The 19,978-nt window shown below is 37.5% G+C and overlaps 1 protein-coding gene across 1 annotated transcript; it reads right to left on the reverse strand.

Annotated features, from left to right (window-relative positions):
* Positions 1-7,392: 7,392 nt before the first annotated feature.
* On the reverse strand, positions 7,393-19,742 carry Atu (Another transcription unit). Its single transcript, XM_090375880.1, has 2 exons — positions 19,281-19,742; positions 7,393-9,808 (listed from the first exon to the last, which is right to left on the reverse strand). Exons 1-2 carry the CDS (start codon positions 19,552-19,554, stop codon positions 7,542-7,544), a joined length of 2,541 nt encoding a protein of 846 aa, XP_090232006.1. The 5' UTR covers positions 19,555-19,742; the 3' UTR covers positions 7,393-7,541.
* Between the last annotated feature and the right edge of the window lie 236 nt (positions 19,743-19,978).

The following is a 19,978-nucleotide window of genomic DNA, read 5'->3' on the forward strand; positions in this document are numbered from 1 at the left end:
AAAAGAAGGACAGACACAAGTTTATCAAAGCTCTTGAAACCTGAATCACTGCCAACTTGTATTTGTTTTTCTTTATTTGTGTTCAGCTCCTTGTTTTTATGATGTATTTGTATTTCTTTTTGCATTTGTAATCTGTATTTTGTAGCCTTTTGTATGTGTTCGCTATATTTTGTAGCCATTTGAATTTGTACTTATGTTATCTATATGTGAACCCCTGGCGCTCGTCGCCGTGATGGGATATTGTGCTGTAAATCTACTTCACAATAAAGATTTATTTATTTTATTTATTTAGACTTAAACATTTAACATTGACAAATGCAAGGTACTGCACGTGGGCAGCAGTAAACCAAGATTAACGTACAACTGTGTGGCACCACACTCACAGGGCAACAGAGAATGAAAAAGACCTGGGGTAACTGTGCAGTCATATATGAAGTTCTCTAAATAGTGCAGACAGGCTGCAAGAAGAGCCAGTAGCCTGTCTGTACTAATCAGAAAGCTTCATATCTAACTGGATTTTTTCAGTGATATACAAGAATTTTGCTAGCAGGGATGAGGTGAATATCCTATTGTATAAGGCAATGATTAGACCACATCTTGAGTACTACATACAGGTCTGAAAGCTTCATTTTAGGAAGGATGTAAAACTGCTAGGGCAGGTACAGAGGAAGGCAAGGGGAAACAAAAGGCTTCAGTTCTGCAAACTGCAGCATCTGTAGAACAGGCAACTGCGAGGTAATCTGATTCAGGTGTTTAAGGCTTTGAATGGCTTGAGAAAACTCAATGCTGACTGGGATTCTTCCTCTTGGTCAGACTATGTACACTGAAGGGCAGGGCAAAATAAATTCAAACTGAGGAAGGATGGTTGCAGAATAAATGAGCAGAAGTTTGTCTTCAGCCAACGGGTCTTTGATTGCTGGAACAAACTGCCATTTGTTGTTCTTGTGGAAGTGGACAGCTTGGATAAATTCAAGGAAGAACTAGACAAACTATTGGAGGGGATGGATAGGTGAATAGGTTTTTTTTGTTTTTTTTTGGCTGAGGTCATATAAACTTACTTCTTTGCATCATTTGCCAATATTAATACTAATAACAAAAATATGCCAGGCAAGACTTATTATATTGTTTAGAAGACTGTGTGCATAATCAAAAGAAAAAAAGTGCAATATCTATTTAACAAATATATATCACTTTTGAAAAAAATTTTGGGCTTTGTGTGCATATTTCTTTGCGCTATTAATTGTAATGTCTATTAATATTAAAAATTACTGTGCCACAGAGAAAAACAGAAAGAAAATGACAAGTTGCAGTTAAAAATATGTTGATGTTCACACGAACAAAAAACACTAGTGAAAATAATATAGGAAAGTAATACATAGCTTTCGGACTGGAAGGTGTTCTTCATCAGTTGTAACCGTTTATCTAAAATAAAGAGCTCTATGTGCATTCCATGGCAGTCATGTATGGTGAACTATGTGCAAGTAACAATTAGAAGGGAATGTTTGCAGTTGTAGCTGCAATACCTGGGAACATTGTAAATGCCGACATTTGTCAGCCAAGACGATGGCCGTCTAAGTAATGGAATGGACATGACATCTTCTGTTTCAGTTAAAGGAATCGCTACAGCATGAGATGTGCAGTGACTCCAACCAGGCGCAGCAATGGTAATGGTGGGACCGATCAATAATCACAACGTGGGTCAATGTCATGCTGGGTCGACCAAAAGTGCTCCACATCCACTAAACGGATAGCTTTTTGTGTTCAGAAACATGACTGCTAAGCCTTCTGCCAGTTACCCAAACGTAGCAGCCAGCAGGAAATACGGTAGACTAATCCACTCAGCAGCAAGGAGGGAAACCAATGTTTTAACTCTTGAGACAAGGGATCACAAATTCCTGTCTGGGAGTTGCAAGCACTTTATCCCATGAGCCTCTAAAACTCTAGAAATCTGCTGTGATAGATTCGGCTAGAACGGGATAAAGGTGGTCAAGGCAGAGTCATTACTGTGCATGGTCCTGTGGGTTGCTACATGGACATGGGCCCCTATAGATCACACCTATGGGGTAGCCGCACCTCAGAAGCTCTGTCTTAACCATAGTAATCTTAGTGCATCTTTCATCCGCAGAACTAGAGTGGGTCCAGGCATGGGTTAGCAAGGCTCGCGCTTGGTGAATTGGCCAGCACACAAATCAGCTTGTGATAGACTGTCTTGAAACGTGTCCCCTCGTGCAGGACAAGAGTATCCAAGTAAGGAAGGGTATTGTCTGACTCTAGTTTGATGGTGAATTGAATGAAAGGTGACAGAGAGTTAAGGTGGTGCAAAAGTCGGTTACCCAACTCCGGGGAATGACCATAAACATAGCATCCATGTAGCGACACCAAAAGGCAATGGCATCTGGTAGACCCACAAATGCATGACTCTCCAACTGAACTAACTGGGGAATCTGCAGGTAAATGGAGTCACCAAACATGACGGCCCCACCAGTCTAAGGCCGGCATAAATGTCCTGTGAAGTTAGAGAAGTTTTGTTGCTCAGGATCTGGTCATTGTCCAGTTTGACTGGGATCAAAGTGAAAAGAGGCACCACATCAAATGAGGTCATGACTTGATCATCCAAGATGGATAGGGTACGATCTGATCTAGGAACTCCCCACTGTTAGAAATGGTGTTAGCGGTCTTGCCCACTAGGGAAGAGAGAGAGAGAGAGTAAGCTCGAGACTCGAGTTTACTCTCTCCTGAAAATCAAGTGTGTCCCCCCACAAAACTGTTGGACCCTTCCTTAGCTTTAAGAGCACTTAGTATATTTTGCATTTCAGTACAATTACAAGATTAATTTTAAAAAATGCTCTATATTTATGAAACAAACTCTCCCCAAAAAATGTAGACCCTGCACAATGTACATTAAGCTACTGGATGAGTTCTGGTTCTACTTCACCCTAAACTTCTCCCCACATGGATTCTTACATATGTCAACATGTGTCATCTTCATGCTCAGCATCATTTTGTGAATGTTTACAGTCATTAGTATGATACACAGCAGGGTCACAGTGTTGAGTTTATCTCTTCTATTGCCATTTCATGTACTGTAAGCTACTTGCAAATGGCTTTTTAGTAAATTACAGGGGGCTTACAACTATCTCATTTGTTTAGATGTAAGTTTGGCCCTACTTTTGGGCTCAGTGGGGGTGACATCTCTTTCAGTATTAATTGCAATGCCAGTGACCACACTACTGTTTTATGCAGTGACATAACTACAACTTCTGCATCCCTAAGATTTGGGAACACTTTTCCCCTGCACTCTTTGAAAAGAGTGATACATATTTTTAGGGCCCCTAAAACAAGATCACAAGGTCCCTGAACCAACAGTAATCCTACTGGTCTAGAACCCCTGTGGCCTTGGAGCAACTGCATCACTTTACCTTAGTTAATCCAGCTATGTCCTTCACATCCAGTACACAGGCCCATGCAGAACGACAGCTCTCAGCATATTGATCACTTACACCTGAGAAATTTTAAATAAAGAAATTAATGAAAATTATCATGTAATAAACTTCAGTATCTTTTATTCCACGTAATGTTTGACAAAATATTTTTTTTAAAAAATGTGTATATATATATACAGTGAAACTTCTAACGGACATCTCTCTACAACGGACATTTTCAAATTCCCCAACTCACCTCCATTGGTTTTAACGTGTTTGCAGCTTCTGTCTAGCGGACATTCTCTGTAACGGACGCGGACAGGCAATCTGCACTGTTTCGTTTAGATTAGCACTTCATTTGATCTCCCCATAACGGACAGCGGGCGAGCTTACGGCCCTTTTTCTAGGAACGTTTCTTCCACGTATTGCCTCAATCGTGTGTTTATTTTCTATTTCCAATTCTCTAAATTTTATCAATGTTTACGTCGCGGTTCTAAACCCTTTTTCAAGAATTTTAAGGCAAGTGTAAAACTTCTGATGAATTCGGTGTGTGCAGGGGGAGGGATATGGTCGGCCTTTCGTATTTTGAGTTTGAGTTTTCAGTTTTGTTCAGTGTCGTGTGAAGTGCACAATGTCTTCTCGTAAACATTTAACTTTAAAAGATAAAGTCGAACTCATTAATGTGTATGATCGGCAAAAAAAGTGTTCGCAATCTCGCTGCAAAATTCAAAATCGGAAAGACGCTAGTAAGCGACATCCTAAAGAAAAAAAATGAACTGCTCAAACAATTCTGGCAAACACGGAAATGATCAGGTTCAAAAATCATTCCCGAAAACTGTTGGTTTTTTTTTTTTTTTTTTTTTTTTGATTTGGTAGTTGTTGGTGCATCGGCTTCTGTGGCCATATTGCACCTCCCAAGGTTTTTGCAGTACTTTGATCCAAGCCCGAGGCGGGAATCGAACCCGCGACCTTTGGGTTCCCGGGTAGGTACTTTACCCACTCGGCTAGCCCGGTCGGCGAAAACTGTTGGACTTCAAATTGACAATGTTACGTATGAGTGGTTTTGTCGCGAATGTGCTAAAAAAAATTCCCATTAATGGGCCTATTATTAGGGAAAATGCTTTGGAGGTTGCGAAATCTATGGGAGTAAATGAGTTCAAAGCTTCTGTGGGATGGCTAGACAAGTTCAAAACTCGACATAAAATTTCTTGGAAAACCGTAAGTGGTGAAGGTGGATCTGTTGATACTGGGGTTGTAACAGAGTGGACCGTCAAATTGGAAGATTTATGTCGTGATTTTGAAGCTAAGGATATTTACAACTGGGACGAAACAGGGTTGTTTTTTAAAGCTCTTCCTGAAAAAACAATGAGTCTAAAAAACGAAAAGTGCCAGGGCGGAAAAATTTCTAAGGAACGCTTGACTGTACTATTGTGTACAAATATGCTGGGAGACTTTGAACAACCTCTTGTTATAGGAAAACCACAAAATCCTCGTTGTTTCAAGGGCATAAAGTTGAATCTTTTGAATGTTGACTGGAAGTCTAATAAAAAAGTGTGGATGACACGAGATATCATGAGCGAAGTTTTGGTTAAAGTGACTTATAAGTCACTTTAACCAAAACTTGATTCGTCAAAACAGAAAAATCATGGATAATGCTGCATCTCACCCGCACATTGAATTGTCCAACATTCAAATCGTTTTTCTGCCACCAAACACATCTGCAGAGTGTCAGCCCTTGGATCAAGGGATAATAAAAAAATTTAAACTTCACTACAGAAAACATGTTTTAAGACATCTCATTGCAAACGTGAACGATGTAATATGTGCGAGTGACCTTGCACAGAAAATCAGCATCCTAGATGCGATTCAATGGATTTCCTCTTCAGTAAACGCAATTAGAAAACAAACTGTCGTGAACTGTTTTGTAAAGTCTGGCTTCTCAAACGCAAAAATTGAAGTTGTGAACAGCAATGTGGAGCACCAAGAAGAACAAGAACTTCAACATCTATTGATAATGTACGATACTTCAGCTACAAGTGACCCTGGCTACAAAGATATAGACTCGAACCTCACTACAGAAGATGGTGCTCTAGATATCAACGACATTTTTCTAGAAGTTCCTCATGAGGATGAAGAAACGGAAGGAGGTCATTCTGTCGAAGAACATATTAACGACGAACCACCGATGAAAATAGAAGAAGCGCTCATACAAATCAATCGTTTAAAAATGTTTTTCGCCACTGAAGAAGATACTGAAGGACTTGCGATGGTTTCGTCACTCCAAACAAATGTTAAAAACAAAATTATCAGCCGGAAGAAGGTGCAGAAGAAAATAAGTGATTACTGTATGTATTTTTCTTAAGATAAATTCATAATATGCATAGTACAATTGTATGTATATTATTTACAAAAATATTGTGCAAAATCTGTATATAATTTAATTTAATTTTACATTAAACGTTTAACGATTTTACTTTATCTCTTGTGTATGTAATTGTATATTATTTACAAAAATATTGTTCAAAATCTGTATATATTTTAATTTAATTTTACGTTTAACGATTTTTCTTTCTTTCTTTTTTTTTTTTCTCCCTCAGACTGCTTGTTAGCGGACACTTCTCTCTAACGGACACATTTTCGTTCCCCATGGCTGTCCGTTAAAGGGAAGTTTCACTGTATATATATTCACACACCAAAAATGCCAATTGGATGAAGACATGAGCAAGTGTAACATCAAGAGAAAATAATACTATATTAAGTAATTTTATGGATATGAACAAGTAAAATTTGATAAATGTTATGAAATAATAAATAGCAGATTTCATGGGACCCATACCTCACTTTGAAGTACTAAGTTTTTCAGAGAAAAATTAAAAGAAAACAAGTCTAATATGAAGAGCATAAAACCCCATTGCTTACATTAATTCAAAATGGAAGGCAAATGTTTTTCCTTTTTTCAACCAGCCAAAAATCATACCAGGTTTCCCTCGAGTTATGCAATTGCATTGTTAAGCCACCACTAGAACTTTAAGGAATTTTCTGAAGGGAAAACAAGCTATCTGAAAGTGCATTAGAAATGTGCAAATATTTCTCGAACAAAACATTTAAAAAAAAAAAAAAAAAAAAAGCTGCTATCATTGGATTTTAGGCACATCAGCAAATTCATACCAGTTGCATCACTGTGTTACCTCTGTAAAAGTGTATGTTCATGTGTGATTTTAAAAACTCTAATTAGAACCAAAACTGTGGCATCAGGTGACTGTTGCATGATTAGTAGAGCACTCTTATAGTTAACCTTCCCCTACCCGCTTTCAGACAACACTTAAGTTTCACTATTGTGGAGCAACCCACAATGCAATGACAGTGTTCTGACCATTAAAGTATTCAATACATATGGTACTTACATGACACAGATGATTTTATGTGGCATTAAAATTGTATTCTAATTTAAAATCTTTATAAATTAATATAAAGAAGTGCACGTGTGCAAAAAAAAAAAAACAGTACAGTCTCATCTAGAATGCAACTTAGTCTTCTTACATTATTTTCTATGGGAAAATAATTTCAGGGAGGCACATTTTCACCTAACACATTTCCAGGAATGCATTAATTGCATAACTCAAGGGATACCTGTACAATATATTTTTCAAATTTAAATAAATCTTTATTGCTGAAGATATACGTACCAACAGCAAAGTACATATATATTGACGGAAAAGTTCTAAGACTGGAAAAATGACGAGGGGATTGGCAATTCTCACATTATGCAAAATATAGTCATTTGACCACAAGTGGTCAAATACCAATGTATATCATATTAAGTGGTGCATGAGTATTCATATACTGTATATAAAAATGGTGACTAACATAAAAATATGCAAATAACCGATACACAATTAAAGTGATAACACCTTTTATTTACAAACAATCATGTATACAATCACTTGCCTATTCCTTTAATAACGGAATTAAATCAATATTCAATTCATTCCCTGTTGACAAAATTTCATCTTGTCAATTAACAATTCAAAACGATTTCAATCTTGAAATCCAGTGCCTATCAAATACATTCATCTTTCTTATTATCTACAAGTTTTTATAGGTGACAAATGAATATATCTAGTCTTCATCACTTTCTTCAATTGTTGCCATTTTCTTTTTGCCCTCAGCTGCAGCCTTCTTTTTGTCAAAGTAATCCAAGTCACTATCTTCATCGTCATCATCATCTAGGGATTGGGATTTTGCTTGTTCAAGTCTTCTGGCTCTCTGTTCATCCTCTGAACCTTCTTCATCAGAAGAATAAATCTGTTGATGTTCTCTCAAAGCAGAGCCACCCTTCTTGTATTTATTTTTAATAGCAGCTAAAGAAATAGCACCATCATCGTCCTCTTCATAACGATCAGGTTCTAAATATGATGCTGTAAGACCACGTGAATGAGACTTTTCTTTCATGCGGCGCTGTTTGTTTTCCCTACGAATTGATGCTTTCAACCTGTCTTCTTCCTTTTTAATCATTTCTGAGCGGTGGGCTTCAGGATCTTGACCTACACTAGGAAGAACCCTAATCTTCTGTGTTTTCTGATTACGGTCAGCAAGAGATAATGTCATCTTACGATGGGTAAAACTATCTGTTGAATGAGGCCTGAAAGTTAATTTAGTGCGAAAAACTGCTTGTCCTTGTAACCCAGTCCCTTGCCGAATAAACAGATGATTGTTATCTCCTGCCATTACTGGCTGCCAATATACATCAAATATCTCTGAACCAAGGTGAAGAGATAAACTGTCATCAGACCACCTCACTACCCTTGCATTGCTTTCTTTTAAAGGATTTCCTAAATCATCATATTTATATCGCCATCTAATAGTATTTTCAACTTTCAATTTTAAACGAGCTCGTCCTTCTTCATCTAAAACTTCATCTTCATCAATCTCATCTTCATACCACTGTGGATCATATGGTCTAGTATCAACACTGAGAAAATTGGGCAATTTAACAAAATGAAGCTCTTTTCCTAGGTTTGTAGATATTCTAGGAATCTCAACTTCAATCCTTGTTTCGGGTACTTCAGGTTCATCTGGTTCATTTTCACCACCCAAATCGGGAAGAAAGTGATTTTCATTGACAGTTCTTTCATTTTCATCACCGCTTTCTTTCTGCCTAGCTTCTCTGTCTTCATCTGAACTAATATCTCCTAAGTCTTCACCAAAAATGTCCTGCGCATTTGTCTTTGGCGATTCACTGCCTTCTCTATCTTCCTCATTACTTAAACGTCTTCTCTTTTTTTGAATCCTTTCTTCTTCATCAGAATCTGAATGGTGCCTTTTACTATGAAATGAGTTTTCCAGACCATTTTCTTCATGTTCTTCATCTTTGTGATTTTCAATCATACCTTCATCATTTTCATATTCTTTGTGAAGGTCTTCGTGTGAGCCATCATCAACTGAGATCCGCCGCTTCTTATGTAGACTTTCAGAAATTTCATGTGCTCCATCATCAGACCCTTTAGGTGATCTAGGTCCTTCGCTCTCACTATCACTATGTCTCCTTTTTTTTACAGAACGTTCTACATCACTTTCTGACTTCATTTCTTGATCAGAATGTTGATATTCATTATCAGATTCTCTTTCTGATCGAGAATGTACAACATTCTGGTGTACATTTTCATCATCTGACTGAGCTTCTATTTCGGAATGCTCTCTTTCAGAATTCTCCTGGACTTCTGCATCAGAAGGTTCCCTCTCTGAATTCTCTTGGACTTCTGCATCAGAGTGTTCCCTTTCAGAATTTTCGTGGACTTCTCCATCAGAATGCTCCCTTTCAGAGACATAACGGGCTTCTGTGTCAGAATGTTCTCTTTCGGAAATGTCTTGTACTTCTGCATCAGAGTGTTCCCTTTCAGAATTTTCTTGGACTTCTGCATCAGAATGTTCTCTTTCTGAAGGCTCCTGTTCTCCATCAGAATGCTCCTGTTCTGCATCAGAATGTTCTCTTTCAGAATGCTCCTGTTCTGCATCAGAATGTTCTCTTTCAGAATGCTCTTGTTCTACATCAGACTGTTCACCATCTGACTGTTCTTGGACTTCATCTTCAGATTGTTCATTAGCTTCAACTTCTGAATGCTGCTGGATTTCATCCTCCTCTTCCTCAACCTTTTCATCTATTTCTGAATGTCCTGCTTCACTATGTTCTTCATGAATTTCAGACCCTTCTTCAGGTTCTGAGTGCTGCTGCATATCGCTATCTGATCTTTCTGGTTCCTCTTGTTCAGATTCTTCTCTTTCAGAGTGTTCCTCGTGCTCTCGGTGATCATTTTCACTTTCTTCATCTGATCTTTCTGCCTGGTGCTCATTTTGTTCGTCATCAGAATGGCGACTTTCGTATTCTCCTAAAATAAAGAAAACTGCTTGTTATTCATATTTCTGTTATTACTTAAAGACAAAACTGTTACAATATAAATTATTTAATAAATGTTGAAAAATCTTGGTGTATAGTCTATTTTGGTTATAGTACGTTAGTTCATAGTATCAGAAGTGATTTTTATTGTGCATTGTCTGTGCACCATAAGAATATTATGATAGACATCAACATGTACTTATATTGATATTATGCACCGAGTGATCACCGAATTATGACCACCCCTATGAAAACTGAATGCGACCCATTGACCACGTGAGGTTCGAGAGTGCGCAGTTAGTTGACCTACGTAGCATAGATAAGGTGTCAGTGGTTCAGTAGGTAGTAAAATTCCAAGCGTGATGGGTAAAAAGGAAGGATTTATCGGACTTTGATAAAGGACAGATGCCTTGATTTCCCAAACGACTGAACTGGTGGGGTGTTCGAGAGCTGCCATAGTTAAAGTGTACCAGGACTGGCATCAAAATGGTCAAACAATGACCTGACGACAAAACTGCAAAGATCAGCGAAAGGTTGATGTTGGTGTTAGAGGTGAGCGCCGGGTCCGACGACTTATACAGGCGCAGCACTGTTGAAGAGTTGACTACCCAATACAACATGGGCCAACCCGGAACAATATCTGGCATGATCATCCGTCGCATGCTAGCACGTATGGGCTATACCAGCAGGCGACCCGTACAGCATCCTCTCCTAACCAAGATTCATCGTCATAAAAGACTTGCTTGGTGCAAAGAGCATGCAAGTTGGACATTAGAAGGTGTGTTGGTCAGATGAGCCATGTTATTTACTTCACACCATGGATGGTCATGTACGGATTTGGCATCAATAACACGAGGCTCTTGATCCATCATGTATCGTATCAAAAGTGCAGGCAGGTGGAGGCAGTTGTATGGTGTGGGGAATGTTTTACTGGTGCAGCACTGTTGACCCTTGGTGCATGTGGAACAACGTATCAGTGGTCTCTGCTATCGTCAACTGCTTGCTGACTGTGTACACCCTGCTATGTTACACTTTTTCCCGAATGGCAGTGGTGTCTTCCAAGATGACAATGCGCCGGGCACTTGTAGCCTCCAAACTCCCCCGATATCAATCCCATAGAGCACTTGTGGGACACTATGGAAAAGTATATCAGGCATCTGGATACACCATCACCTACATAGCTAACCACATTACACACAGCTTGGTTGGCTATACCTCCTGAATGCTTCCGACATCTCATTGAATCAATGTCACATTGGATAGCTGCTGTACTGAGGGCAAAAGGAGGACCTACAAAGTATTAAGTAGGTGGTCATAATTCAGTGATCACTCAGTGTATATTGATATTTTTTTCCTTTGCTTTCTTTTCTTTTTTTGAATTAAAAGGCATCATAGTATTAACTAAGTTATGTTTAGCCTTTATGATTATTTAGATGTTCAGTTGTTTATGACCTTCCCTTCCAAGCTTTCATCTACTTCTTAATGTCCTGCTTCATGTTCTTCATTTCTTGTGTCATGAGGTTTGTTCAGAAAGGGGAAAGCTGATATAGCAGAAAAGAGATGTACACAACAGAAAGTCATTTCCTCACATGAGAGAGAGAAAGAGGTTCACATAAATAAGACATGGGCAAGAGCAAAAACTCCTTTTACAGTTCATTGAAAGAGCCAGGATCAAAACTCTTCTTGATGGTTTACTACCCAGTGCTGTGTCTCATGTAACTTTCACTGAACAGAAAGTGTGGACCAACTGCAGCATAAGGGGTTACAAGACCACACATAATATCAACTTTGCTATGAGCAAAATTTATATTTGCTTTTGACAAAGAAGGTTGTCCGAGTGTTGGCCATTTTATCTGTAAGTATTATTTTAGACAGTAATAGAACAGTGATAAACAAAAATTAACTGGCATTAACTGAGATTTATGTAAATCTACAGCAGCATGTTTGGGAAGCAACCAGAAGGAGTAATACTCGATCTAATTATCAGCAGTGATTATCATGCATTAAGAATTTGCAGATAAAAGCACCACTAGGTGGCAGTGATGACAGCATACTGATGTGGGACTTACAGATATAACTAGCATTAGGGGTAAGGGGAAGTGTTTTTGCTTTTGTAAAGGTGACTACAGTGGTCTCAGACAGTTTTTAAATTCTATACAGTGAGACCAACTGCTGATATTACCAACAGCAAATTCAAAATGACAAGCATTCAAGGAATTAACCTTGGATACTACACTTTTCCTACCAACTAAGAAATACTGTTCAAAGTTTAGGCCCGACTGGACATTGACACAAAGGCTACTTAAGCCATATTGCGCCTCCCAAATTAATTGAGTCACTTATGATGACTGGGAGCAGTGAGAAACTGTCATACATTTGAATTTGTCTTAAATAGAGAAAGAATTCAGAGATTTGCTTCTTTACCTATGGGCACCTCCGTAGCCAGGTGGGAAGGAGCAGCAGTGCGTGGCACACACTTCTTGATTAGCCCAGGGTTCGAGCCCATGACCACCAAATACGGAGGATGCAGAAAGGTCAGGGAGTGACCACCACATATTCCTGGAGCAATATGGCCTTAGTTGCTAATGCTCCTAAAAACCAAATACCAACAACAACAATCTTTACCTATGATGCTATTGAGAGACAGAGGTTGTTGTGGATCTGAAATAATACTGAAAGATGTTCGTTGAGCATTGCTGAATAAGCTACATTCAAGAAGTACAGCAGACTCTATTTACCGGGATCGGATTAACCGGGGTACAAACAGATGTTTTGTAAGTCATAAATAAGTGACAAGAAGCGACGTTATACGTTGTAATTAGGAGATTATTGTGCCTACCGCTCAAAAAAAAAAAAAAGAAGAAAGAAATGAAAAGTGGTGGGATATTTGCAGGTGTTCCATGCTACGTTTTTCTCTTTTTGCTTTGTTACAATTACAATTCCACCAGTGATTGGCATGCCAATGATTTCTTATTTGAGACTGTGGGATGGTGGCTTTTGCAGCTGTTAATATCTGCATTGTGTCAATAGCAGAAGACTATGATATCATCATCAAAAGATACTTGTCTGGTTTAGTTTAGTTTAGTTTAATTTTGTTGGTGGTAAAATTTCCTTAACATCCACCAGTGCTGCAGTAACTCAGTTTAGCCCCTCATCCACAAGTATACTTTGAGAAGTGTCCAGTGAATTATTATCTATATTCAAAGTTTAGAGATGGAATTCAAAAGTAAATTGCAAAAGCATATTTTAAAAAGTCAAACTCACAAAGTTGTTAGCAATGTATTTGATATATGGAGGAAGAACAAAATTTGTAACAATGGACAAAAACCCCCACCGCCCACCATAAAAGCTTGAATCGCCCACTAGTGGACAGTAGGGACCAGGTTGGTGACCACTGGTTTAGAGGATTGTCATGTATGCCCACTCTATAGTTGGGAAGAGGATCAGAAAGCAAATTGAGAGATCTAATGCACTGGTTGACCCAGTAAGAAAATGGATGTAAGTGGGTAAGCCAGTATTCAATAGTGTCAAATTCTCTCTGTCAAGTAACATTTCAATAAGTTCACCAAGTCTGTCTGAGACCAGAGAACGTTTTGTTTTGTTTTAGTTAGTTGTTGGTGCATTGGCTTCTGTGGCCATAATGCACCTCCCAAGGTTTTTGCAGTACTGTGATCCAAGCCCGAGGCGGGATTCGAACCCGTGACCTTTGGGTTGCCAGGCAGGCATTTACCCACCCAGCTAGCCTGGTCGGCGACCAGAGAACCCCGTAATGGATGATGTCCATTAAAATCTCCTAATAAACATATAGGAGATGGTAACTGAGAAATAAGATTTACCAGTTGTTGAACTGTACGTGACTGGTTTGGCAGAAGATAAATTGAGACCAGTGTCAGAGTGATACCAATTACTACACGTGTGGCAACTGCTTACAATTGTATTTGCAATGGAATGCTTCTGGAGGGGACCTGCGAGTCTGTGAGTATGGCTATGTACTGATACTAATAGCCTCCTCCATGGCATGGAGGCTATTAGTATCAGATCTATCTTGTCTGAAGATAGTATAATTTTTGACAGAAACGGATATTTTTGTTGTTAAATTCATTTTTTGTAAGCATATGGCAGCAGGATTGTAACGGTGAATTAGTTCATAGATATCATCAATATTGCTGCAGAAACCTCTGCAATTCCATTGTATGATTTGTTCCATTATTTGGTTTTGTGAGCGGAAGAAGAGTCTGTTTGCTTTTTGTGAGTGGCTTGTTTATATTTGTTGGATTTTGATTTTTCTTTTCTTGAAAAATTTGGGCATCTGGAATCATTGCCTTCTTCCATATCATCATCTGCATATATTTCAAGCAGATCTTATGAGTTGATGGTATCATCCATGTGCATGCTTGATAGGTGAGATTGCTTCACCTCAACTGGATCTGATTTTTGCAAATTCTCTACTGCTTGACAATGGAGAAGTCTCTGGGATGGAACTATCAGTGGTGTATTACTGCATTGGTCTACTACCTTTGGTGGAGATGTATGCTGGATCGAGAAGACTGATCGAGCCCAGTCTGTGTGATACTAAACTCGGGGTAATAGAGAATGAAAAAAAAAAAAGACCTGTGAGTAATTGTGCAGTCAGATATCAAGTTTTTTGAGCAGGCTGCCAGAGCAGGTCATGGGGGTTCTTGTCAATAATTTACAGGAATTTTGCTGGCAGGGTATATTAGGTAATTATCCCTTCGTAGGGATAATTACCTCCTTTGAGAGGAACAAAGGGGTTCTCTGAGCAAGAAAGGCTTAAGTTCTGCAAATGGAAGTATCTGGCGACTAGGCACTTGCGAGATGATCTGATTGAGGCGTATAAGGCCTTGAATGGTTTGATTTTAACAATTGAGTCATAAGTTACTTACTAAGCTGTTTTATTGATTTATTAATATCCTAATTTTAATTTAACATGTAAACCCTCTTGTCTCCTTGGCTGTTTTTAGATATGCTGTTATACATCCCTCAATGCTGACGAGATTCTTCCTCTTGCTCAGATTACAAACCTGAGAGGGGGCAGCATAAGCTCAAATTGAGGAAAGACAGTTGTAGAATAGATGTACAGAAATTTTCCTTTAGCCAGCAGGAAAGTAGTTGATTGCTGGAACAAACTTCCATCTTTCATTGTAGAAAGTTGATGGCTTAAATAAAATCAAGGAAGTGGACAAACTTTTGGAGCAAAAAAAATGGGTGAAATGAGAAGTTTCTTTTTTTATTTTAGTTGACGCTGTATAAGCTAGCTTGCTTGCTTGGCATAATTCACAGCTGTGTTTGACATAATTCACATTAATCCAATCAATATCAGAGAACACAATATCAGAATTGGAGCACATAACAAATCTAGTGCTTCCCAGGCAGCTGGTACGCACAACAATGTATAACAGCATGTCTAAAAACAGCCAAGGACACAAAAGGGTTTACATGTTAAATTAAAATTAGGTTATTAATAAATCAATAAAACAGCTTAGTAAATAACTTATGACTCACTGTTAAAATCAAATCCAAGAGGTATACACTATATAGTCACAAAAAACAATGTATTAAATGAATATGAAGATCTAGATAATTTATGATTTAAATTGATAGAGATCAATATAAAATGGGGTTAGCATCAAAGACTGTCTCAGAGGAGGCAAAAGCAAATGAGCCTCTCACTGTTTAGGCTAATTTATTTGCAATGAATTCAGCATTTCGTTTATAATTATATCGACAAACAGGTCAGCAGATCTGATTTAAAGTCATGATAGTACCTGAAGGAAAGCCATATCTCTTCTGCTAACATAAACCAGTTTATTATTAACCAGCAATAGTATTGCATAGCCTGACAAGCCCTGCAGAAAAATATTCATTGCCCATGAGTCACTGATTTGGAATTGTTATTTGTACCTTCTTAGTTGTTCCTTTAGTTTTGTATATGCTGCTGTTTTCCTGTTTATATTATTGTTCACTTTGTATAAATGGGAACATCTGAGGAGCAGGGAATATTGCTTAAGTTACTCCACTGTCTAGTATGATCGGTTTATAACGTGGTGAAATACTGCTTATTGTAAGCTTTCTACTATTAAAACGCTTCTAAAAGACACCATCTCACCTATGTTGATATTGTTGGGAAAAAAAAAAAGAGAAATTCTGGTAAAATTTGTAGCCACAAACAATAATAGTAACCAAATCCAAAAAAAACCCCAGAACATTATTCTGAGATTGGTGTGCATCATGAAAGTAAAATTTATGCTTAAAGGGAAGAAAATGGAGATCATCAGATTTTCAAATCTTACAAAAGGAAGAGCTTCATTCAGTTGGACAAGTTGTGCTATATATGATATATGCAAAAATACTATATGCTGGTCCATAGTAATTTTTCATACCTTAATGAATTTGGCAGGCATCAATTTTCATGATATTTCTTAGTAACAATACACATGAAAATGGGTACTATGCAAAGAAAATTATTCATACGAAAAATAAAAATTATCGCTCTAACGGATGGGCATATGAAACAACATATTGCCATGTATTAGTCGTGGGTGCCACAAAGTTTGAAGGGGAAAACAGAGAGAAATATTTCATACTATTTAATGTTTATAATATTCATTACACAGATGGGCAGTATTAATAGCATTTTTTTCTCATTAAAATTGTTATTTGTTATTTGGTTTTTTTTTTAGGAGCATTAGCAACTAAGGCCATATTGCTCCAGGATATGCAGTGGTCATTCCCTGACCTTTCCGCATCATCCGTATTTGGTGGTGACAGGCTTGAACCCCGGTCTAATCAAGAAGCATGTGCTACGCACTGCTGCTCCTTCCCACCTGGCTACAGAGGCGCCTCTCATTAAAATACGTTAATCTCAAAATGAAGTTTCGTGCAATGCATGTGTCCTTAAATTTGGCAGAAATTAAGTTTCGTGTTTCTATTAACAAGCCTTATATAAAACTTCAATCAATTAATAAACTAAATTTCCATTACAACTAATCAGTATTTTAGTAGTCAAAAACACATTTACAAATTTTTTATTTTTATTAAACAAATATATAAATAAATTTAATAAGCACTACAATCTATTGATAAATGATCAAGTATTGGTATATACCAAGCACAATTCAAAAAACTGACTACTTTTTCAAATTTTAAAGTTAAAATCTAGGGTGAGGATAGGCAATACTACTGGTGTCAAAGAAAGAGGGGCAATACTACTGGGTAAATATATTTTCCCATTTATACTGGCAGTCACATAAGGGGAGTTTACAAGATACTAAATATTACTGTATTTAGCAGTCACCCAGGCTAGAACCACTGTGAACTCAAACATGTGTACTACTGCACCTCTGCATTTACCACCAGGCTGCATCAGGTCTAATGTCCAAGCCAATATTATTTTAGACCATGTTCTAGTAATTGTTAATTTCATATTCTCAAGGCAATACTTTTCTCCACTTTGGACTATCTGTCTAGTGAAGCTGATGTGAAAAATACAATCTTCAACCCATGCAGGACACTGGGCCTATATGGTAAAAGATCAAGTATTGGTATACTCTAAGAACAATTCAAAAATCTTCTGAAACTATTTCAGTTGTTGTTATTTGGTTTTTAGGAGCATTAGCAACTAAGGCCATATTGCTCCGGGATATGCGGTGATCATTCCCTGACCTTTCCGCATCCTCTGTATTTGGTGGTGACGGGCTCGAACCCCGGTCTAATCAAGAAGTGTGTGCTACGCACTGCTGCTCCTTCCCACCTGGCTACGGAGGTGCCCCAACTATTTCAGAACAGTTTTCTGAAATAATTCTAGTTCTTACCAATCATCTGCCTCCTCAAATTCATTGCATCAACAAACTGTACTTATGAATCTTCTGGCACTACTAGCACTACCCACTTAGCCTTTAAAATAGGGATGGCAAACCCATGGCACGTGTACAAATTTTTTGGGCATGTGGAATTCAGAGCATCTCAAAAAAAAAATTTCATCAAACTTCATGCAGTGATTTGTTCAAAGTGGTGAGACGTACTGACAAAATTGTGAAACAAAATTAAGAAAAAAATTCATATATTTCACACCAGAACGTTCAGAACATAAGTTAATGGTATGTGAGAGATATTATCCACATTCAGTATTTAGTGTAGTCCCCTTCATTGTCAATTGCGGTTTGTATGTGGCATGGAGATTGGAGACTATTTTTCATTAATTCCCAAAAATATTTTAATTGCTATTTGGCCTTTACAGATTGTTTAGAATGTCAGCTCAACTAGCAAAGAAAAAAAATAAAAAATGTTCAAATGAAGAGGGGAGTAGCAGGGAATTTCAAGAATCTTGGAGTGAAAGTTCTGGTATGATTAAGAAGGATAATAAAGTGAGGGGATGAAGCACTAAGAAAAGGTATAGAAGAATAACCCCACTTTTTTTAATTAAATTTTTAATTTCCTGCAGGTTTTGAGATTTTGTATAGACATCAGATAATCAAATTAAAGAACAACTGATATGGGAATTTATTTTTATTATTTTAGTAACACATGAGAATATGTATGAGTGAATTTCACTTGTTTCATGGATAAATACAAACATTACACAAGGAAGATATGGGTCTCCAAAGTTTAATCACATACTTTTTGTCTTCAGTTTTTCTTTCCACAAATGGAGTTTCCAGAAATTCTTACACACAAACACTAGCTACTACTCCTTATTTTGAAAATCACTTCCAAATTAGAAAATGTATGCATTCACACAAAACGTCATGTCATCTGCAAAACGTTGAACCATCATCATCATCAGCCATTTTCAATCCATGTTGAAACATATTTCATGCTAATTCAATTTCCAAACTTTTGCCTTGTAGCAATCACAAGTCCAGTCTCTGTGCCAGCAGCTGTCACTACCTATCTCTACCAATGAAGGAACAGTGCTGATCAAGAGAAGCATGACTTCGGCACTTAACTCTAGCTGCAAAAATCAGGATAGGAAAGAAGCATCCCATTTCAGAAATCTTTGAAGACAAGGGCATAACCATGTAATTGAATGGGAAGAAATTGAAAATTTGCAGAAAAATATAACAATAACTTATGTTAAAGTTGTTATAGCAGGCTTTTCAAGGTCGTATTCAAATAAAATATATAAAAAATTATTTCATCTAATTTAGTCATGCTGAACATGATTCAAATTACAAGCCACCCCTGACAGACAAAATGATTTCTTTCATGTATTTTTGATAAATATTTCCTGGGTACACTGTACATATGGGATTTAAAATATGCAACAGCCTTATAATTTTTCAATACTGATTGCCTTAATGAATGAATTCAATATGTTCTAAACGGTAAGTCATGTTAAAATTACAATAAATCTGGATAAAGTCTGTCTTCGAACTTTACTAGTTATATATATATATATATGTAATTTTATCAAAGCTGAAAAAAAAAAAACTGGCAGAAATTACCTCCTGAATGGATACTCCTTTCATCTGCTGAGCGTTCACTCTGTTCGACGTCAGAAACATTTCGTCCTTCATCATCAGATCCGCTTGCTTCCTGATAACGTGGAGAATTGTACCCATCCGGTTCTACATCAGAATGCACACTCTGTTCTCCTTCGGACTGTGCACTTTTATCTTCCACTGGGGAACGAGGGCTGCCAGAATAGCTACTTTCTCTCTCATCGCTTGAAGGTGAAGACGAATCATCACTATCGTAATTTTCACCTCTAGCAGGCATATCAAATGGTAAGCTAAAGAAAATACACAACTTAAATTAACTATCATTCACCTTCTACACCTAAACATACTTTGGCAGGATTCATATAAATATGCAGTACGCTGCATAATGAAAATCTCCCAATCTTGAAACCACATTTACAATTTCAGTTTAATCAACCTTACACAAAACATAAACTCCGGTATATAAAGTTACTTATAGGTGGCGTCATGATCAGTGCCAAAGAAATACTATCCCCAGTCCCATGGCATATATGGAGAAAACAAGAGATCACAACACAGGAAGGACTTGCTTGTTATTACCATTCAGCACAGAAAAATATGCAATGACTATTTATTTATTTATTAGGTTGATTGTTAAGTTAAAATCGTCCCTTGAACAGCATGCAAGTAAGAGGGAAATGTTTACAATCCAGAGAATTAAT

This window comes from Mastigoproctus giganteus, chromosome 6, assembly GCF_048544385.1.
Source record: "Mastigoproctus giganteus isolate SK-2022 chromosome 6, ASM4854438v1, whole genome shotgun sequence".
In the NCBI taxonomy this organism is placed as follows: domain Eukaryota; kingdom Metazoa; phylum Arthropoda; class Arachnida; order Uropygi; family Thelyphonidae; genus Mastigoproctus; species Mastigoproctus giganteus.

Bases quoted from the DNA above. Each gene is read 5' to 3' on its own strand.
- Atu (XM_090375880.1), bottom strand. From the start codon at position 19,554: ATGCCTGCTAGAGGTGAAAATTACGATAGTGATGATTCGTCTTCACCT. The intron at 9,809-19,280 runs GTAATTTCTGCC...TCTTTATTTTAG, and splicing joins AAGGAGTATCCATTCAGGAG to GAGAATACGAAAGTCGCCAT.